The sequence below is a fragment of the Mobula hypostoma genome, chromosome 29 (assembly GCF_963921235.1).
Source record: "Mobula hypostoma chromosome 29, sMobHyp1.1, whole genome shotgun sequence".
Classification (NCBI taxonomy): Eukaryota; Metazoa; Chordata; class Chondrichthyes; order Myliobatiformes; family Myliobatidae; genus Mobula; species Mobula hypostoma.
The window spans coordinates 18,037,278-18,060,667 of record NC_086125.1 but is presented as its reverse complement, the minus strand read 5'-3'; the positions used below and the strand labels follow the sequence as shown (position 1 = coordinate 18,060,667).

At 40.6% G+C, this 23,390-nt stretch overlaps 1 protein-coding gene across 2 annotated transcripts in view; it reads right to left on the bottom strand.

Moving 5' to 3' along the window:
- The window catches only part of cfap410 (cilia and flagella associated protein 410), a 42,849-nt gene that overhangs the window by 15,436 nt on the left and 4,023 nt on the right, over nucleotides 1–23,390 (bottom strand). Inside the window, exons 2-6 of one of the 2 annotated variants that reach the window (XM_063035818.1) lie at nucleotides 17,642–17,660; nucleotides 14,483–14,578; nucleotides 13,433–13,479; nucleotides 3,206–3,435; nucleotides 1,439–1,613 (exon numbers count right to left, since the gene is read on the bottom strand). In XM_063035818.1, coding sequence (XP_062891888.1) covers nucleotides 1,439–1,613; nucleotides 3,206–3,435; nucleotides 13,433–13,461 — 434 coding nt within the window. In that variant the 5' untranslated portion in view covers nucleotides 13,462–13,479; nucleotides 14,483–14,578; nucleotides 17,642–17,660. The remainder of the gene's footprint in view (nucleotides 1–1,438; nucleotides 1,614–3,205; nucleotides 3,436–13,432; nucleotides 13,480–14,482; nucleotides 14,579–17,641; nucleotides 17,661–23,390) is intronic. The other variant, XM_063035816.1, reaches the window with a different exon arrangement.

The following is a 23,390-nucleotide window of genomic DNA, read 5'->3' as shown; positions in this document are numbered from 1 at the left end:
ATGCCACAGCATTTCAATTGGGTTAAGGTCTGGACTCTGACTCGACCATTCCAAAACACAAATTTTCTTCCTTTTAAACCATTCTGTTGTTTATTTACTCTTCTGTTTCATATATTGTCTTGTTGCATCATCCAACTTCTATTACGTTTCAGGTGGCAGAGCGCTACGCTGACATTCTTCTGTAAAATGTCTTGACACAATTTTGAATTCATTGTTCCCTCAATGACTGTAAGCTGTCCAGGCCCTGAGGCATCAAAGCAGCCCCAAACCATGATGCTCCTTCCACCATGTTTCACAGTTGGGATGAGGTTTTTGTGTTGGCGTGCAGTGCCCAAACATAGCTGTGTGCATTTCTGCCAAAAAGTTCAACTTCTGTCTCATCTGTCCACAGAACATTGTCCCAGAAGCGTTGTGGAACATCCAGGTGGTCTTTTGCAAACTTGAGACATGCAGCAATTTTTGTTTTGGAGAGCGGTGGTTTCTTCCATGGTGTTCTTCCATGCACACCATACTTGTTCAGTGTTTCTCTTATAGTGGACACATGAACAGAGATTTTAGCAAGTTCTAGAGATTTCTACAGGTCTTTTGCTGTTATCCGGGTTCTTTTTACCTCCTTCAGCATTGCACATTTTGCTCTTGGTGTGATCTTTGCAGGACGTCCACTCCTAGGGAGAGTAGCAATTGTACTGAATTTCCTCCATTTGTAGACAATTTCTCACACTGTGAACACTCAGGTCTTTAGGAATGCTTTTGTAGCCTTTTCCAGCTTCATGCATCTCTACAATTCTTTTTCTAAGGTCCTCCAAAAGTTGCTTAGATCGAGGCATGTTGCACATAAACAGGATCTTTCTTGAGAAGAGCAGACTCTATCAGTAACCTGACTTTGTGTGTGTTTTTTTTTTATTGGGCAGGGCACCTTGACAACCCACACCTCCAATTTCATTTCATTGATTGGAACACTTGACTCAAAATAGCTTTTGTGGAAGGCATTACCCCAAAGGTTTACATACTTTTTTGAACCTAGACTGTGACTGATCAAATGGTGCATTCAGTACTGACCAGAAGTACAATTGTTTGTGTTTTACTAGCTTAGGCAGATTGTGCTTGACTTAGATGAAGATCAGACCATATTTTATGACTAATTAATGCAGAAAACCAGGTAACTCCAAAGGGCTCAAGAACTTTTTCTTGTAACTGTAAACAGAGGGGCAAAGAAGGCATACCACACACATGCCTTCATCGTTAGGCTCACAAGGAAGTCAAAAAGTAGGAAGTCAGAATGCCAGGTAGTGCACCTGCCAGAGAGGACTTAGATTGAGCATTTGAAGCACGTTATAACAGGACAATCTCAGCCCAATATCTGAAACTTATTGGTAAATGAAGGCTTTTGGAAATTGCTCTGACAATGCTGATTGAGGTTAATCCTGCCACTCCTTACTTTGTTTCCTCCATTCTGAAGCTTAAGAGGTCGCTTTCTATTTCAGTGCTTGGTTCAGAAGTGCCGGATTCTCTCCTCGAGTGGCTGATTGTTGACTCCATTGGTTCTTTGCCCGACACAGAAGCAATCTCGTCTCCATCCTCTAAAGCTTGAGCCAGTTCCTCCTCTGTCACCGCTACAAGAAATTGTCAACAAAATAACTTACTGAGTTTCATTAACGACAAGATAGTGAACTCTTTTTCTTCCTCCCAACTCTACTCAATTCTTCAACCAAAAACCTGTTGAGTTGGACATCAGCTAAAAATTTCAAAACTACAGCTGAAATTGTGTGGATTTCCTTCCATATCCCAAAGACACAAGACGGTAAGATATAGGAGCAGAATTAAGCCATTTGGCCCATCGAGTCTGCTCTGCTGTTTCACCATGGCTGATCCATTTTCCTCTCAGCCCCGAACTCCTGCCTTCTCCCTGTATCTCTTCATGCCCTGACTAATCAAGAATCTATCAATCCCTGCCTTAAACTATACCCTTTGACTTGGCCTCCACAGCCGCCTGTGACAATGAATTCCACATATTCACCACTCTCTTTTCTTTCTTTCTTTTTAAATCTTTTTATTGAATAAGTATACAAAAAGGTAAGCCATATAAACATTAATACAATGTTAAAATATAACAAAATTCCAGAAGGTATCAATACCAAAAAAAATACTACAAACAATGTAATTTAAACATAAGAAACCAAGATAACATAATAGTATACTAAATTTTATATATATATCGATAGAAAAAAAGAAAAAAAAACCCCCAAAAAAAACCCACCGTGCAACTAACTAAAAGCAAAGCAAAGCAATGGGCTAACTTGAAACCAAACAGAGTTAAACTTAAAATCACGTCCTCAATCCCGACCTCCATTAAAAACAGTGAAAAAAAAACAAGAAGGGTATATATTACATTAAATGAAAATATCGAATAAAAGGTCCCCAAATCTGTTCAAATTTACATGAAGAATCATAAAGGTTACTTCTAATTTTCTCCAGCTTCAAACATAAAATCGTCTGAGAGAACCTAAAAAAGGTAGTTGGAGCATTAAGCTCTTTCCAATGTCACCACTCTCTGGCTAAAGAAATTCTTTATCTCTGTTCTAAAAGGATAGCCCTCTACTCTGTGGCTGTGTCCTCAGGTCTTAGACTCCCCCATCATAATAAACATCCTCTCTACATCCACCCTACTGAGTCCTTTCAACATGCGAGTTAATAGGTTAACTGGCCACTGAAGATTGCCCCACTATATAGGTAAATGATAGAATCTGAGAAAAGTTGAGAGAATGTGTGGAGAATAACAATAACCAATGTAAGGTGAATGTAATTGCATGGTTAATAATCAACATGGGCTCAGTGGGCTAACGGACCTGTTAATTGTGCTTATTAAAATTAGATTCAACACATTCACCTATAATATCATCCACCCAGACACTGAAAGCATTTACAAAGGATGGATATTATTTCAGTGAAGGGATAGCTGTATGTTAGTTTGGCACATTCTGAGGATGTACAGTAATTAAATACTACAAGGAATTTGATACCAGGTTTTTTAATAGTTTCAACAACAGTTTATAGACAATCATGAAGTATTTTTAAAGTGTGTAGACAGCATTATTAGCAGAAGCTCTCAACAGTGAATAACACTGATGTCCTGAATCAAGTTTTGACAAACAATTACGTTAAAACTACATTCAACTTAATAGCACTAGAACTGATGACTCCTTACCTTGGTTATCCAACTTCTGCAGTTGTGGCAAGTTCCGGAGCACAGTCATTCTATATTTGTGGAGATCTGTCCCACAGCAAGGATTTTCTGACAACCACAATACTCTTAGGCGGTGTAGTCCTTTTAGATAGCAGATTTCTGTCAGATTTTGTATATTGTTCTTCCTGAGGTAAAGTTCACTGATATTCTGACAGTACTGGAAATCCACCAAAGATGAGATATTGTTCACACTTTACAAAAAAGTACAACAGAAAGAACACATTTCAATCCACTGCACCAAAAATGAAAATTCACAGAAATTTCCAATCTACCATACAGCCTCTTGTCTATCAACTCTCACTAAGTACAATGTTACAATAGTTCCAACAGCTATTAAATACCTCAACCAGATGGTTTCTGCTATGAACCTCACAATACATTGCCTATAAAGAGTATTTAGCACCCTCCGTAAGTTTTCATGTTTTATTGTTTTACAACATTGAGATTCAGTGGATTTAATTTGGCTTTTTTTGGCAATGATCAACAGAAAAAGACTCTTTTGTGTCAAAGTGAAAACAGATCTCTACAAATTGCTCTAAATTCATTACAAATACAAAACAAAAAATAGTTGATTGCACAAGTATTCACCCCTTTCAAGTTATTATTTAGTCGATGCATCTTTGGCAACAATTATAGCCTTCAGTCTGTGAGGATGTGTCTCTATCAGCTTTGTACTCTGGACACAGCAATTTTTCCCCATTCTTCTTTACAAAACTGTTCAAGCTCTGACAGATTGCATAGTGATTGTGAGTGAACAGCCTCCTTCAAGTCCAGCCACAAATTCCCAACTGGATTGAGGTCTGGACTCTGACTTGGCCACTCCACGATATGAATTTTGTTGTATTTAAGCCATTCCTGTGTAGTTTTGGCTTTATGCTTGGGGTCATTGTCTTGCTGGAAAACAAATCTTCTCACAAGTCACAATTCTCTTGCAGACTGCATCAGGTTTTCCTCCAGGATTTCCCTGTATTTTGCTGCATTCATTTTACCCTCCACCTTCACAAGCCTTCCAGGGCCTGCTGTAGTGAAGCATCCCCACAGCATGATGCAGCCACCACCATGCTTCATGTGTGTGTTTTTGATGATCAGTACGTGGAACTATGATGTTGTGGCCATTACTGGAACTTGGCTGCAGGAAGGGCAGGATTGGCTGACACAGGTACCAGGGTTTAGGTGTTTTAAAAGGAATAGGATGGGAGATAGAAAATGAGGGGGAGTAGCATTACTGTCAGGAATAGTATCATGGCTATAGAAAGGGAGGACGCTACAGAGGGAGTGTCCACTGAGTCGGTGTGGATGGAAGTCAGAAATAGGAAGGGATCAATCACTGTGCTGGGAGTAGTCTATAGGCCCCCAAGTAGCCCTCGGAACACCGAGGAGCAGATAAGCAGGCAGATTATAGAATGGTTGCAGGAAATACAGGGTTGTAATTATGGGTGATTTCAACTTCCCTCCTATTGACTGGCACCTCCTAACTGCAAGGGGGATAGATGGGGCTGAATTTGTCAGGTGTGTTCAAGAAGGATTCCTGACACAGTATGTGGACCGGCCGACGAGAGGAGAGGCCATACTGGATCTAGTTCCTGGTAATGAACCTGGTCAGGTGGCAGACCTCTTGGTGGGGAAGCATTTTGGTGAGAGTGACTACTTCGCTGCAGCATAGCTATGGAAAAGGATAAAAACAGACAAAATGGGAAAGTGCTTAACTGGGGAAGGGCTAACTATGAAGGGATGAGGCAGGAATTAGCGAGAGTAAATTGGAAACAGATGTTCAAGGATGAAAGCACAGAAGTAATGTGGAGGAAGTTTAGTGACCAGTTGTGCTGGGTTCAGGATAGGTTTGTCCCACTGAGACAAAGAAAAAAATGGTAGGAAAAGGGAACCGTGGCTGACAAAACATGTGAGGCAACTTGTCAAGAGGAAGAAGGAAGCATATGTTAGAAATAAGAAGCAGGAAGCAGGAGGGGCTCATGAGAAATATAGGGTAGCCAGGAAGGAGCTTAAGAAAGGAGATCTCGAAGGGGGCATGAGAAGGCCTTGGCAAGTAGGATTAAGAGAACCCCAAGGCGTTCTATGTGTATGTGAAGAACAGAAGGATGACAAGAATGAAGGTGGGGCCACTAAAGGATAAAGAAGGCAACATGTGCCTGGAGGCGGAGGTCGTCAGGGAGGTCCTAAATGAATACTTTGCTTCAGTATTCACAAGTGAAAAGGACCTTGATCAGAGTGAGGTCGAAATAGAACAGGCCTGTGTGCTGGACAATGTGGAGATTAAGGAAGAAGTGTTGGATCTTCTTAAAAACATCAAGATTGATAAGTCCCCAGGGCCGGACGTGATATACCCCAGGTTGCTGTGGGAAGTGAGAGAAGAGATCGCTGGAGCAGTAGCTATGATCTTTGAATCCTCTTTGGCTGCAGTGGAGGTGCCGGAGGATTGGAGAATGGCAAATGTAGTTCCCTTGTTTAAAAAAGTTAACAGGGAGAATCCTGGGAACTATATTGTGTTCAGTTCTGGTCACCTCATTATAGGAAGGATGTGGAAGCTATGAAGAGGGTGCAGAGGAGATTTACCAGGATGTTGCCTGGATTGGAAAACAAGTCTTATGAGGCAAGGTTAGCAGAGCTGGGACTTTTCTCTTTGGAGCATAGAAGGATGAGAGGGGACTTGACAGAGGTCTACAAAATTATGAGATGCATAGATAGGGTGGACAGCCGGTACCTGTTTCCCAAGGCACAAATAACAAACACCAGAGGGCATATGTACAAAGTTAAGGGAGGGAAGTTTAGGGAAGACATCGGGGTAAGTTTTTTTACTCAGAGGGCTGTGGGTGCCTAGAATGACTTCCAGGAATGGTGGTGGAGGCTAAAACATTGTTGGACAGGCACATGGATGAAAGAAAAATAGAGGGTTATGGGGTAGTGTGGGCTTAGTACTTTTTTTTAAGGAATATATGGGTTGGAACAACATCGAGGGCCGAAGGGCCTGTACTGTGCTATAGTATTCTAGTGTCTAATGATGTGAGGTGCTTGGCTTACACCAAACATAGTATTTAGTCTGATGGCCAAAAAGCTCAATTTTGGTTCATCAAACCATAGAACATTCTTCCAGCTGACCTCCAGAATCTCCCACATGCCTTCTGGCAAACTCTAGCTGAAATTTCAAGTGAGTTTTTTTTTCAACAGTGGCTTTCTCTTTGCCACTCTCCCATAAACCTGTGACTGGTGAAGTACCTGGACAACAGTTGTATGCACAGTCTCTTCCATCTCAGCCTCTGAAGCTTGAAACTCCTCCAGAATTGTCAGAGGTCTTTTTGTGGTCTTCCTCACTAGTCCCATTCTTGCACAGTCACTCAGGTTTTGAATGTGGCCTGCTCTAGGCAGATTTACTGCTGTGCCATATTCCTTCCATTTCTTGATTGACTTAGCTGTACTCCAAGGGATATTCAGTGACTTGGAAATGTTTTTGTACCCATCTCCTGACTTGTGCTTTTCAATAACCTTTTTGCGGAGTTGCTTGGAGTGTTCTTTTGTCTTCATGGTGTAGTTTTTGCCTGGATACTGACTCACCAGCAGTTGGGCCTTTCAGATACAGGTGTATTTTTACTACAATCAATTGAAACACCTTGGCTGCACACAGGTCTCCAAGAGCAGATCTCCATTTAACTCATTATGTGACTTCGAAAACCAATTGGCTGCACCAGTGATGATTTGGTGTGTCATATTAAAGGGGGTGAATAATATGGAATCAATTATTTTGTTTTATATTTGTAATTAATTTAAATCACTTTGCAGAGATCCGTTTTCACCTTGACACAAAAGACTTTTTCTGTTGATTGGTGTCAAAAAAGCCAAATTAAATTCACTGTGATTCAATGTTGTAAAACAATAAAACATGAAAACTTCCAAAGGGTGGTGAATACTTTTTATAGGCACTGTAAACGTGGCTACTAATAATAACTGTGAAGGTGAGACATTTCAATCCAACTTGATTGCCACGATTACTCAAGGTTTATCTAGTTGAATGCTTTGCCAACTTAAGTCAAGATAAAGCACTACTGTACTGAGGGCCTTTTTGTTAAAGCTGAAATTCATCTATCATCAGTGAAGTGCGTATGCAGGCTAGGATCTACATGGATAGCATGTGTCAGGAGGTAATCGCTCTTTACTAAGTAGCCAGTAGACAGAAAAGCTTGTCCCTCCGGTGTCTTTTAAATCATTTCCCTTTCATCTTAATCTTACGCCTTCTAGTTTTAGACACCTACCCCAGGAAAAATACTGTGACTTTACCTATACCACTCATAGTTATAAATGATTTCTTTGATAGGGCAACAAGCAGGCTGTCAATATAATTGGCAATATGGATCCAAGTTAGACTCAGCGTGGTACAGTTGGCACAGTTAATGGAGCCGCTGCCTCATGGCTGCACCAACCTGACCTCCAGTGTTGTCTGTGTAGATGGACTTTATCATTGCCTTGAGTTTCTTTTGGGTGCTCTAGTGTCCTCCCACGTCTCAGAGTCATGGGTTGGTATTGGTATTGGTTTAGTCTTGTCACATGCACCCAGATACAGTGAAAAGCTAATCCTGCATGCATTTTATACAGATCACATAATTACACAGTGCATTGTGATAGAACAAGGTAAAACAATAACAATACAGAATAAAGTGTAACAGCTATAGAAAAAGTGCAGTGCAGGTAAACAATAAAGTGCAAGATCATAACAAGTTAGATTATAAAGTCAAGAATCCACTTTATCATACAAGGGAACCATTTAATAGTCTTATTACAGTAGGGTGGAAGTTGATGTTGAGTCTGGTGTATGTACTTTCAAGCTTTTATATCTTCTACCTCGAGAGAGAGGAGAAGAGAGTGTCTGGGATGGTGGGGGCAAACACATATTCAAGATGGCACCAACAAACAACACGACCAACGGTGATGTCCTGCAGACGGTTCACGAAACTACTGCTTCCTTCAAATATGATTCTACTAGTAAGCTGCACGCAATTGAATTTACATTTTGATGGTGTATTTTTGGGCTGATTGAGCAATCCGGTGCTTTGTTGTCTCCAAGGGAGTTCAGTGAGGTTTGGAGTAGAATGTGCAGCCTGGTGGTTTGAAGGCCTGGATGCAAGGCATGAGCCTATGATCGACTTTATTGCTTTCCTCTGATTGAGGCACTGAGCCAGGTTGAAGTCGATGAAGATGAGAGCAGAGTGCAGGAGGGGGTTCGGCGCAGTCTGTCTGCATTTGACTGGTCCTCCTTGCCCTCTCACAAGCTGCTGTCGGAGGAAAGTGTAGGAGCCTTGGGTTTCATATTACAAAGATTAATCAGCGAAGCTCATGGCTGTAGACTTGTTTTGGGGGACTTTGGGGTTCATGTTGCATGTGTTTTTGAGATTCTGGTATGACTGGCTCTGTGGCTTTCAGTTGGCTAGCAGTGCTAACAAAACTAAACTGAATGCTCCTGGACACCTGGATTGGAGTTTGATATTCTACGCGTTTTTCACTTGCTTTTTGTGCAGTTTGTTCATTTGTCACGTGGTGGGTGATACTTTCTTTGAACAGGTTCCATGTGTTTGTTTCGTGTATGCTTGCGGGAAGATGAATCTCAGAGTTGTATTCTGTATGTGTACTTTGAATCTTTGAGGCAGCGAGAAGTGCAAACAGAGTCCAGAGCAGGGAGGCTAGTTTTTGTGATGTGCTGAGCTGTTTCCACAGCTCTCTGTATTTCTTGCAGTCAGAGCAGTTGCCATAACAAGCCATTGTAGGTTAACTGGCTGCTGTAAATTCTGCCCAATGTGTGGGTGAGTTGTGGAATCTGGAGGGTTTTGACAGGAACATGGGGAGAACAGTTCACTTAAAATTAATGGAAGCCAGCAGAAGATGATGAGCTGAAATCAGCTCGTGAAAAAGCACAGTGAATCCAAGTGGGGAAGTTAATGAAAAAGAATTCTGACAGATAGGATCTTGGACAGTAAGGGATTGTTTAGAGATAGTGCTGTTTTATTGATGGGAGATCTTGTCTCAGTGATAGAGACATGAGTATGAACTGACCATCAACCAACCAACTTTAAATTCCTCAGTGTTAACATTTCAGAGGATCTGCCCTGGGTCCAGCACATATGTGCCATTACAAAGAAGGCATGGCAGCACCTCTGCTTTCTTGGACATTTGTGCAGATTCGGCATGTCATCTAAAACGCTGACAAATTTCTGAAGTTGCAAGGTGGAGCATGTACTGACTGGTTGCATCATGGCCTGGTATGGGAACACCAGTGCCCCTGAATGGAAAAACCTACAAAAACTACTGGATACAGTCCAGTACATCACAGATAAAGCCCTCCCCACCATTGACAAGGAGCACTTTCCCAGGAAAGTATGTCCATCAATAAGGCTGCCCCCTCCCACTATCTAGGCCATGCTCCCTTCTTGCTGCTGCTATAAGGAAGAGGTACAGGAGCCTCAGGACCTGCACTGTCAGGTTGAGGAACAATTATTACCCCTCAACCATGAAGCTCTTGAACCAGAGGGGATAATTTCACTCAACCCAACACTACACTGATTTCACAACATATGGACTCAATTTTAAGGATTCTAAAGCTCATTTTCTTGACATTTATTGCTTTATTATTATTATTACTTTTATTTTTGTACTTGGACAGTTTGTCTTTTGCACCTTGGTTGCTCGTCCATCTGTCATGTGCATTTTTTTCACTGATATTATTGTGTTTCTTTGTATTTATTGTGAATCTCAGGGTAGCATATGGTGAACTTTGACCCCATTCACACTGAAAGAAATTAGAGTGTCATCCACTGGAGGCGTAGAGTTGATCAGAGAAGCGGCAGAGGGCATGTCCAGGATGCTAAATTATAGTCAAAGTTATGTTGCTTAGAATAAAGAACATTACAGCACAGTACAGGTCCTTCCTCCCACCTTTTAACCTACTCCAAGATTAATCTACCACATTGCCCTCTAGTTTGCTTTCATCCATGTACCTATCTAAGAATCTCTTAAATGCCACTGTTGTATCTGCCTCTACCATCACCCCTTGCTGTGAATTCCATGCAGTTACCACTCTCTGTGTTAAAAGCCTAACTCTGACATCTCCCTTGTATTTTTCTCCAGTCACCTTAAAAATATGTCCCCTTGTATTAGTGGGAAAAAGGCACTGGCTGGCCTCTTATCATCTTATACATCTCTATCAAGTCACCTTTCATCCTCCTTCACTATGAAGAGAGAAACCTTAGGTTGCTCAACCTTTCCTCATAAGACACACACTCTAATCCTGGCAAATCCCTTCTGCATCCTCTCTAAAGCTTCCACATCCTTCCTACAATGAAACAACCAGAACACCTTATTCCAAATGTGGTCTAACCAGGTCTTGAACTCAAGCCCCTGAAGGTCAACACACCATATGCCTTTTTAGCCACCCTATCAACTTGCACAACATCTTCTACCACACTCTGGATTCTGTGGGCACAGTAAGTTTCCCTGGATCTCTTGCCGACTGACTTTCCAAATGAGCCTTCCATGGGTAACTTTATTGATTGCCTTACTAAAATCCAGATACACACGTCCACTGCTCTACCTTCAATTTATCTTAATCACTTCCAAACAAGTCAACCAGGCCCATGAGGCACTACCTGCCCCTCACAAAGCCATACTGATTATCCCTAATCAGACTATGCTTCTCCAAATGCTCATAAATCCCTCTCTAGGAATTCTCTCCAACAGTTTACCCACCACCGATGTAAGACTCATTTGGTCTAATTCCAAAGATTTTCCCTATAAGCTTTCTTGAACAAAGGAATAACATTTGCCGTCCTCCAGTCTTCTGGTACATCTCTCCTGTGACCAGCGAGGTTAGAAAGATCACCACCAACATCACAGCAATCTCTCCCCTTGCTTCCCGTACTAACCCCTTCCACCAAAGTGTCCATGTTGACTATCAAGCTTACACTAATTCCATTTACCAGTACCTGGCCTGTAGATTTTTAAGCATTGGCAATTCTGTGAACATTGAGGTATTTGTTCAATTTTGAGAGTACACTTACCGTATGGCTAGGCACAGCTCAAATGCTATCTATAAGTTTACTGATAACACAACCATTGTTGGCAGAATTTCAGATGGTGACAAGGTGGTGTACAGGAGTGGGATAGATTAGTTGGTTGAGTGGTGTCATAAGACTTTGCATAGTACTGTAATAATTTTATGTAGTGCACTGTACTGCTGCCACAAAAAAAATTCATGACATGTGAGTGATGATAAACCTAATTCTGATATGGGTCTCTATTGTGGAATGAGAGTAGGAAGGAGGCAGGGAGAGGAGAATCATGGTTGGGAAAAGGGGAAGGGACAAGGGTGGGAGTGAGAAGCACTAGAGAGAAATTCTGTAATGATCAATAAATTGTTTGGAATCAAATGACCTTCCCTGGTGACTCAGAGCTGGGTATGTCTGCACCTGTGGCACCCCTCAGCCCCAGTAATTCTTTTCTGTCACCTGTCCCACACCCCTCCAGTGGTGCTCCACCCTCGCCATTCCCAACATCCTTTGATTCCGCCAGATTTACAAACTTGCTCTCCGCTCTGCGTTGTCAAATACACTACTGTGCAAACATCTTAGGCACCCTAGCTAAAAATGTGCCTAAGACTTTTGCACAGTATTGTATATTTCTTATTGTAATTTATAGATATTTTTAAATTATTATATATCACAATGTACTGCTGCCACAAAACAACAAATATCACAACAGTGTTATTAAACCTGATTCTGATAAATACATTCACCATCATCTCAGGCAGTGCATTCCACATTCCAATAATTCCTTATAAGAAAAAGCTTCTCTAATTTTCAATGGGGAAAGTTTTCCCTCACAATTCAGTATACCACCATAAGGTCTTCCTTCAGCCTCCTACTCCAAGAAACATAGTCTATCCGGTTTCTCCTCATATCTGAGATGCTCCAAGCCAGTTAACGTATGATGAATCACCTCTGGACTAGTACAATCACATTCTTCTTATGGTGTGTAACCAGAAATTTACTAAATACTTAAACCATGACCTAATAAATATTATCAAAACCTTCTTGTTCTTACATTCTATTTCTCAGATAATAAAGGCAAGTATCCTATATATCTTTTGCACCTTTCTTGCCACCTTAAGAATTATTTGGAATTATACACTAAGTTCGTCAATACTTCCTCAGACCTATTTTTCATCTATTGTCGATGTCCTAACTCTAATAGTCCTCCCAAAGTGTATCACCTTGCACTTGTCAGAACTAAATTCCATGTCTCATTGCTCTACCAATCGAAGTGACTAAAAAATATGATCTTGCACCGTACTACCATTCTCACCACTATCAGCAATGCTACTAATTTCCATCTGCAAACTTGTTAAGGAGGTTATAAAGTAAAATAGACTACAGTACTTGCATTGTAAAATATAGGTGTAGAAATGAAAGCTAGTGAACTTTCTATGTCAACAGTAAGGCCTCAGCAACTACTATACATTCTGGATATTACACTACAATAAGAATTACAGAGGCAGTCTACCAAGAAGTTATTAGGAAAGAAGGGAGTTCAGTTATGAAAACAAATACTTTGAAAAGTTAACACTTTTGGTTAAGAGAAGATCAGACACTTTCAAGACGTATTGATAAAATGGATAGAGAAAATTATTATCTCTTGCAAATGAGTTCAAAATCAGAAATGATAAATTAAATCACTGCCTAAAGATCTACAGGAAGGTAAAAATAAAACTTTCCTAGTTGCCATGAACCATTTTAATTTAAGTTCAAATTGAAGTTTATTCTTGTCACTATAAATGATACTGAAAATTGTTTGAAACTTGCAGGGCTATGGAAGAAAGAATGCTAAAAAACTAAAGAAGACAAACCATTGATCCCTGTGGTGCAGGCCTGCACCATTTTATAAGTAATTAGTTTACTTTTGCCACAATTCTGACTAGGCAATTTTTTTAAAAAATCACAATCCTACTTACAGGAGGTACAAGATAAGAACAAGACAATTAGATTTTACTCTTTTGAGTCCCCAGATTTACTCCAGATAACAAGGTAATACTATTAAACAAAGTTGCAATCCTTCTGACAGGATTTAATCATTTGCAAGTATTCTTCATTATATGATCAGATCTAACTTATCTACTGCACATCCAGTTATTCTTACCTTAAGGTAATCACCTCTATGTTGGGCATGTCCCTTAATACAGACAGCTGTAGAATAAAAATATATGCCCAATATTAATGGCCGCTATAAACTTCTGTTTCAAATACAGTGGATTCCGGTTAACTGGGCCATTGGTTAATTGGGCAGTCACTTATTTGAGACAAAACCTAAATCAAGAAAATAGCTAGGATTCCATTCAATTATTTCGGACATTATGCTGCTTAATTGGGGCAGGAAACTGTTGATAAACAGTTTCTAACTGATGTCAGTCATGTGCACTTGCATGGCTATTAGACAGTACACCATGCTTGGAGTGAAAAAAATTTAAATAGCGTCAGTTGCTTGTGTTTGTGTTCAAAAAACAGTGATTTTTGTCACCAATATTTGGTGAGAAATAAGCAGCAAGACAATTCAGAACTATTTGACTCATCATGGTTTCAAGCATTCAGGCTTGAAGATGCCAGAAACATCTAGGAGTGAAAATGAAACAATATCACCACTTCAACAAGTTAGAATTACGAAGAATGTGAAGGTACAGAGACTAGCATCTTGAATGTTACAATGATTTGGAGGATGCAATCGTCTAAAGCTTTGTGTGAAGGCAGTCTATTATCTGCACTAGGTGTCTGCACTGATTTTGTTCATTTAGATTCAATCATAAGAACACGACAGATGAATTCCTCCACTGATAAATAATACAGTGTTATAGTATTGCAGATGTATTGCTGGTGTACTAATTTGTCCTGTATTACATTTAAATACATAAATTGTTCCTCAGTTAAACGGTAGTTTGTCTTTTTATACCTTTTAACTATTTCCATGAAACTTCAGCTAATTGGGCCTAAATGTACCATTCCCGGTGTCCCAATTAACCGGAATCTACTATATTCCACAGCTGAGCACTGCGGAATTCATTGTCAGTCAACAATAAAATGATCTGGAAAGAAATTTTTATATTTTTTTTTACAGATACATATTGTCAGATTAATCTGTTCCCTCATTTTGAGCAGCTTTATAAAGTTGTACCAGGACCGCCATGCACTTACTTACATTGGTGCTAGAAAGTTTGTGAACCTCGTAGAATTTTCTCTATTTCTGTATAAGTATGATCTAAAATGTGATCAGATCTTCACACAAGTCCTAAAACTAGATAAAGAAAACCCAATTAAGTACAGAACAGAAAGACATTATACTTGTTTGTTTACTTATTTGATCCAATATTGGTCATTAGGACTTATGTGAAGATCTGATCCCATTTTAGGCCATATCTATACAGAAATAGAGAAAGTTCTACAAGGTTCACAAACTTTTTAGCATCACTTCTTTACATCCTGTGTCTCAGCTAATGAAGGCAAGCATTTTGTAGGTCTGCTTCACTACTTATCTACACGTGCTGCATCTACCCAGATCTTTGGACTTGTCTAAGTTCCCCATTACCCACTGAGATCCTACCATTCATGATATATGAGCTACCTATATTAAACACTATCCCTAAAATTCATTTCCTCCTGCATTAGTATTATATTTCTTCGGCCATTGCCTGCCTAATTTACCACCTGATCAATATCATTTTGTAGACTAAAACAACCTTATTCCTTATCAACTCCACCAATTTTCACATTGTAGAAGCAGATGTTGCAGGCCACCTGGTCCATGCAGTCAATGTTTTCACCTCAGTTAGTCCCACTTACCCACGTTTGGTCCACATCTCTCTAAATCTTTCCTGTCCAGTTACCTGTCCAAGTGCCTTTTAGATGTTAATGTACCTGCCTCAACTACTTCCTCTGATAGTTCTTTTCCGATACTGACCAGTGAAAGGGATGTCTTCATATAGACATACCTTATTGATCCCGGGGGAAATTGGTTCTATTCCTATTAAATCTCTCCCCTCTTTCCCTAAACCTATGACCTCTAGTTTTTAATTTGCCAGCGCTGGAGACAACCGTGTATATTCGCCCTAACTATGCCCCTCATGATTTTATACCCTTTATAGCATCAAACCTGTTTCACAAATGCGCCAATGGAAAAAGTCCCAACTGCTCAAGCTTTCTTGATAATTCAGTCCCTTGAGTCCCAGCTTCACATGAAGATGTCCACTTTGGTCTTTGAAAGACTCTATTCGCTCTCAAGTTATTTCCCTTAATAATCAAGACTGTTCAATGTCATTTCCAGCACACAAGTGTGAATGAGTAGGAAACAATTGTTATTCCCGATCCGATGGAGCACAAAAAAAAAGGAAGAACACGATAAATAAATACACGAGATAGCTTATATATGTAAATTGATTTTATGTCCATTAAGTGACACTTGGTAGAGGAGTGTCAATACACAAGGTGAATCCGACAGGAAATTATAAAGTAGTGGTGGTGGGAGTGGGGTGTAGAGGGGTAGGTTAGTAGGTAGAGGTGTTGATCAACCTTACTGCTTGAGGAAAGTAATTGTTTTTCAGTCTGGTGGTCCTGCCGTGGATAGCCTCTTCCCTGATGGAGTGAGATAAACAGTCCATGAGCAGGGTGGGTGGGACCCTTCATGATGTTATTGGCCCTCTTCCAGCAGTTTTCTGTATACATGTCCTTGATATTTGGTAGGCTGGTGCCAGTAATACATTAGGCAGTTTTGACTACCCATTGTAGAGCCTTTCTATCTGCCATAGTGCTGGTTCCATACAATGCACTTACAAAATCTCTTTTGATTTTCCTCACATCCATATTGCTCTGATAAATACATCAAGAGCAAAAGGATAACTAGAGAGCAGGTAGGACCACTCAAGAATAAAGGAGGGAACGTGCTTGGAGGTGGAGGATGTGGGTGAGGTCCTAAATTATTACTTTGCACCAGTATTACTAAGGAGAAGGACGTGGAGGATCAGTGTGGAGTTTTCTGGTATGCTAGGGCATTGTGAGAATAAAACAGGAGTAGTGTTGAGTCTCTTAAAGAACATTAAGGTAGATAAGCCACAAGGGCTGATGAGATACACCCCAGGTTATTAAGTCAAGAGTTGAGATTGCAGGGGGCCTTGACATCTTTGTGTTACTTCTAGCCACTGGCAAGATTCTGGAGAATTGGCAAGCAGCTAATATTGTTCCATTATTCAAGAAAGGAAATAGGGATAATTCTGGAAACTATACACTAGTAAATCTCACATCAGTGGTAGAGAAGCTTTTGAAGAGGATTCTTAAGGATAGGATTGATGAAAATTTGGAAAACCACGATCTCATTAAGGACTGTTAGAATGACTTTGTGTGGGACAAGTCATGTCTGACCAACAGGATTGAGTTTTTTTTTGAGAAGATGACAAAAGTGACAGATGAGGGTCGAGATATGGAATGTTGTCCAGATGGATTTTATTAAGATGTTTGATAAGGTCCCTCATGGTAGGCTCATCCAGAAGATTAAGATGCACAACATTACAGTGAAACAGGGGTGATATTATAAAGGCATATAAAATCACGAGAAGCATAGATCTGGTGAATGGGCACGGCGGGTAGAGGTATTGAAGCTTGTGAGTTAGTACCAATAATAATGTTGAACGTCAGTACATGGAATGAGCTACTAGAGGAAGGGGTTGAGGCAGATACATTAACAACATTTAAAAGACAGAATACAAAAGGTTTATAGGGATAGGGCCAAATGAGACTGGCTTAGATAGGCACCTTCCATCCACCTATGCTGGTACCTTCCATCCAAACTTCTCATGCATTTCTTGAGCGTGTGAACACACTACTTCACATTATTTCCCTCAGTCTCACCATTTTCACTCCTTTGACGTTCCCTCCCCACCCCAGCTTCACTCACACCTTCCATCCTAATACTGTTCCACAATGCCACTCTCTTAAAATATCCCTCAACAACACTCAGTATTTTCATCACGCTGACATATTCATTGGCGTTTGCAGCACATTTTTGAATGAAAGATTATTCCTCAACCTAATTCCTAAAACATGTTAGAGGTACATTTATTAATTAAATTAAAGAGCTGTTTTGCATTACTACAAGATTCCAAAGGTATGCTTTAGTAGTATCTGAATTTAAAGAGCAAGTTGGAGTCAGAGGTCATTTTCCTGCTCTGTTTCAATTCCCTTGGAAGGGAATTGACATATCCCCCTCCACAAAGTCAATGATCTTGTAAGACAGATATCACTTCACATATAATACCAAGCACATGACAGAGAACGGAACCTGGAAAATAGCATAGAATGGCATACTTACATCTTTCAGATTACTACCCCTGGAACAAGAAAAAGGAAGATGATTAATTCCAAAATGAGTTTTATAGACACTTTCTGTACATTAACTGTAACAACAATCCTGTTAAATTATGTCTCCACTAAAATTCAATAACACCAGATTACCAATAACTCCACCATGGATGGTCCTATGCCCACCTGCAAAAGGAAGAGGGTCGGGCATGGGGCCAGCAGCCACATCCTGTAAAAGCCTAGTGCTACAGAAATGCCAACAGAAGCTCCAAAGGCCTCATCCCTGGGAGAAAGGGATACACTAGGATGGGCTACAACTGGAGATAATGTGCAAGACTGACCCCAGGACAGAAAACTCATCATTGGAATCTTTTCTGGGGAAGGTGAAACCTGTACAAAAAGGACAGGTTACATCTGAACCCGAGGGAACCAATATCCTTGCAGGCAGGTTTGCCAGACGTTTGGGAGGGTTTAAAATCATTTGGCAGGGTGATGGGAATAATAGTGATAGGACTGAGGATGCTGCAGTTGGTATACAACTAGAAGCAGTGTGAAGTGAAGCTGCCAGAAAGGACAAGCAGATCATAGGACAAATTTGCAGTACGAGTTGTAATGTGTTACAAACCCACAGGTTTCGTTTATTGAGACTGTTTCTTCAGAACACCTGAGTGAGGCTGAATATGATGTCAGTTACAGGCTGCTGCGAAGTTAAAACTCATATACAGAGAGCGACCTTCAGAAGGGGGAGAGAGGGGAGAGGCAGGGGAAGCCGGTAGCTTCAGCTTGTCGCAGCTGGGGCTTGGAACTCTCTTATGCCCACAAGGGTGGGTTAAACATTAGCACAGAGTGCATAACGAATGTGTGACTGTCTCTTCGTACAATCGATAGGAGTGGATTTTGGGGTATCTTGTGGGACCACTTTTGTAGCCCTTGCCTGGGAAGATGATATTCCTGGAAGATGATATTCCTGTGACAGGTCACTTTCGGTGATAACTCGTACGTGGATTTGGAAGAACACGTCGGACAAGACCTACGGCGACTGTTATCTCGTTTTACCATCGTGGAATCTGTGGAATACTTCATACTTACCTTTTCTCTACGTTTCACCTTGGATTACAAATATCTCTCTCCCATCATTTATCTCGTGGATTACTGAACTTTCCTACATTACCATCTCAAGACTCTAAGCCTCATTCCCCCAAGCTCAGTAGTTTGGGAGTTATATTTACACACATATATACACATAACACTGTTAACTTTTGTTTATCTTGGTTGAGTTACTATATTATAAGTAGTTACTAATAAAGGTAGTGGTTCTACCAACAAAACCAGACTCCATGTGTAATCTATTGCTGCTGGTTCGTTTCTAAAACGTTACAGTTCGTAACACAATGTAACACGGGGACAAAATCGAAAAGGGTGACAAATACAGGACCGAAGGTGTTATACTTGAATGCACGCAGTACATGAAAAAGGTAGATGATCTTGCAGCGCAATTAGAGGTTGACAGGTATGATGTTGTGGGCATCGCTGAGTCATGCTGAAAGATCATAGTTGGGAGCTTAACAAAAAAGGATACCACATCGTATTGAAAGGACAGGCAAGTAGGCAGAGAGAGTGGGGTGGTTCTGTTGGTAAAAATTGAAATCAAATCCTTAGAAAGTGGTGACATAGGATTGGAATATATAGATCCTTGTGGGTAGAGTTAAGAAACTACAAGGGAAAAAAAGACCTTGATATACAGGCCTCCAAACAGCAGGAAGCGCACTGCAAATTACAATGGGAGATAGAAAACACATGTCAAAAGGGCGAAGTTACAATAGTCATCGTGGATTTCAATATGCAGGTAGACTGGGAAAATCAGTTTGGTGTTGGATACCTACAAGATAACTTTTTAGAGCAGTTTGTGGTTGAGCCCACTAGTAGGGTTATTCTGGATTGGGTGTTGTGTAATGAATCAGATTTGATTAGGGAGCAAAAGGTAAAGGAGCCCTTAACAGGCAGTGATCGCAATATGATAGACTTCAACCTGAAATTTGAGAGGAGAAGCTAAAGTCAAATGTATCAGCATTACAGTGGAGTAAAGGGAATTATAGAGGCATGAGAGAGGAGCTAGCCAAGGTTGATCAGAAGGGGACACTAGAAGGGAAGACAGCAGAAAAACAATGGCTGAAGTTTCTGGGAGAAATTCAGAAGGGGCAGGATTGATACATCCCAAAGAAGAAGTAGTGTTCTAAAGGCAGGATGGTGCACCCCTAACCCTAATGTACAGCTGACAAGGGAAGTCAAAAACAACATAGAAAATCAGAGGGCATATAACAGAGCAAAAATTAGTGGGAAGTTAGAGGATTGGGAAACTTTTAAAAATCAGCATAAGGCAACTACAAAAGCCATGGGGAGGTGAGGTGAAATGAAATATGAAGGTAAGCTAGCCAAAGAGGATACCAAAAAAATTTCCAGATATATAAAGTGTAAAAGAGAGGCAAAAGTTGATACCAGACTGCCGGAAATAGGCATCCATTAGTCTCGTGAGACCATGGATTTGCTCCTTGGAAGGTTTCCAGGACGCAGGCCTGGGCAAGGTTGTATGGAAGACCGGCAGTTGCCCATGCTGCAAGTCTCCACTCTCCATGACACCGATGTTGTCCAAGGGCATTAGGACCCATACAGCTTGGCACCAGTGTGGTCGCAGAGCAATGTGTGGTTAAGTGCCTTGCTCAAGGAAACAACATACTGCCTCAGCTGAGGCTCGAAGTAGCGACCTTCAGATCACTAGACCGATGCCTTAACCACTTGGCCACGCACCAACTGCTGGAAAATGACGTTGGATAAATAGTAATGTGGAACAAGAAAACAGAAAGCATACTAAATAGGTATGTTGCATCCATCTCCACTGTGGAAGATACTAGTAGTATGCCTGAGTGTCAGGGGTCAGAAGTGAGTGCAATTGCTATTAATAGGCAGAAGGTGCGTGGGAAACTGAAAGATTTTAAGATAGATAAGTCACCTTGACCAGATGGTGTACATCCCAGGATTCTGAAAGAAGTGGCTAAAGAGATTGTGGAGGCTTTAGTAATGATCTTTCAAGAATCACTAGATTCTGACATGATTACCAAGAACTGGAAAACTGCAAATGCCACCCCACTCTTCAAGAAGGGAGTGAGGCAGAAAAGGAAATTATAGGGCATTTAGCCTGACCCCAGCGGTTCGAAAGATGTCGGTCGATTGTTAAGGATGAGGTCTCAGGGTACTTAGAGGCACATGATAGAATAGGTCAAGGTCAGCATGGTTTCCTTAAAAAAAGATCTTGCCTGACAAATCAGTTGGAATTCATTGAGGAAATAATAAGACGAAGAATCAGGGGATGTTGTGTACATAGATTGTCAGAAGGCCTTTGACAAGGTGCTGTACTTAAAGCTGCTTAACAAGACAACAGCCCACAGTATCACAGGAAAGGTACTAACCTGGATAGAAACAGGAAGCTGATTGGCAAGAGGCAAAGAGTGGGAATAAGGGGAGCCTTTTCTGGTTGGTTGCAGGTAAGTAGTGGTGTTCCGCAGGGGTCTGTGTTGGGTAGCTTCTTTTTACGTCATATGTCAAGGATTTGGATGACGGAGTTGATGCTTTATGGCCAAGTTTGCGGACAATATAAAGATAGGTGGAGGGGCAGGTAGTGTTGAGGAAACATGGAGGCTGAAGAAGGATTCAGACAAATTAGGACAGGGGTTCCCAACCTGGGTTAATGGTAAGGCTCCATGGCAAAAAAAATGTAGACAGATTTTGATTAGTCAGGGTGTGAAAGATAACAGGGAGAAGGCAGGAGAATGGGGTTAATAGGGAAAATGGATCAGCCATGATGAAATGGCAGAGCAGACTTGTTGAGTCGAATGACTTAATTCTGCTTCTATCTCTTCTAGTCTTATGGGTTCCGTTGGCGACCTATGCCCAATAGGGATAATGGGCTTAAGTAAGAAAGATTACCAATGGATTAGCAGTTTTTGAATAGCATCTCATGGGATTCAAAGAAACAGATTAAGTTCTCTCCCATATAACACAAGTTTAAGGTTGAATTTCTGAATATCTGCATGTCAACAACAGTTAATCATTTAAAATTAATATATTCTTCAGTATATCCATACTAGAGAAATATGCAAGGAATTGAGACTTATCACAAATTACTTTGAGGTTCTGCCACTTGCCTTCTGAAAAGGCATTTAAATTACACTTAAGCAAAATACTGCAAACGCTATACATCTGAAATAAAAGTAGAAAACCTTGGAAGTATTCAGCAGATCAAACACTGTCTGTGCAGTGAAAAATTAACTTAATCTTTCAGACTGATGACATTTCATCCAACTATCCAACAGCTGCGGAGGTTGAGGAGGTGGGATACACGTGGGCAGGCAGGACATCGTGAATGTATGTGGCTGGGACAGGAATGCAGTAGGTAGGTGGGTGGTGAGTGGGAGGGAGCTGGACTGCCAAAAAAGGGAGGGCTGCACGTATCAGTGCAGGGGATAGAAGAGAGAAATAGTTTGGCATGCCAAGGCCTTAAAAACAACAAACTTCACTCGATGTCAAAGAGTTGATTATCAACGTTAGGAGCAAAAAACTAGCATGGATAAAGTCAATCGCCACTACTCTGAACTGATTCTATGAGCTACAAGCTCACTTCCAAGGACTGTTTACAACTCATGTTCTCAGTACTATTTTTACTTGCAGAGTTGGTTTTCTTTTGTATGTTGGTTGTTTGTCAATCTTTGTTAATGTATAGTTTTCCATGAATTCTATTGTATTTCTATTTTTCGCCGTAAATGCCTGCAGGAAAATGAATCTCAAGATAGAATATATGGTAATGTATATCACCTCCAATTATAAATTTACTTTGAACTTTGAAGATATTTGTATTCCTCAGATTCAGTCCTCTTTACCACTTTCAAGTTTACATTGCTCCTAATTTGGTAGCTGTATCTACAGATACAAAGCTCCAGGCTTGGAATTCATTTGTGAACCTTTCTACTTCCCTCTCCAACCTTAAGCCATTCCTTAGTATGTACCCTGATTTCTTTAAGTAACTTGGTGTCAGAATGCTAATTGGAAATACTCATATTAAGAGCCTTAAAACATTACTGCAATGTTAAAGGTACAAAGCAAATATAAAATGTTATTAAAAATCAAAGAATGTAGATGCTGGTATTCTACAATGAAATGGAAATCCTGAGCACCAGCAACACGGGTAAATGGATTAGCATAGATAGGCATAGTGGATAAGATGGGCTGAAAGGCCTTTTTCTTCTGCTGCACAACTCTATGACTCCATGGTCTGAAGATTGGATTATAGACAAAAAGCAGAGCACAAATAAAAAGGTCATTTTGGCTTGAGAGGATATGACTGGTGGGGTGCAAAAGGGCTCAATGCTGGGATGCTAGCTGCTCACAACCTATATCACTGATCTGAATGAGGACAACAAAAAGCAAGGTGAGAGTGTGAATTGTAAGTGGATGCAGGTAGGCATTAAGAGAATATTGTCAGGGTAAGTGAATGGGAGAGGACATGGCAAACAGAATAGAATGTGAAGAAATGTAATCATCCAGTTCACCGAAGAAAAATTACAGGAAATCTTGATGAGGTAGGTAAGTAGGCTGAAGACTGGTAGATGGCTTTGAAGTCAGATAAGTGTGAAGTGTTGCCTTTTGTAAGTCAAACCAGGATAAGACTTGCACAGTGAATGGAAAGGTCCTGGGAAGTGTTGTGGAGT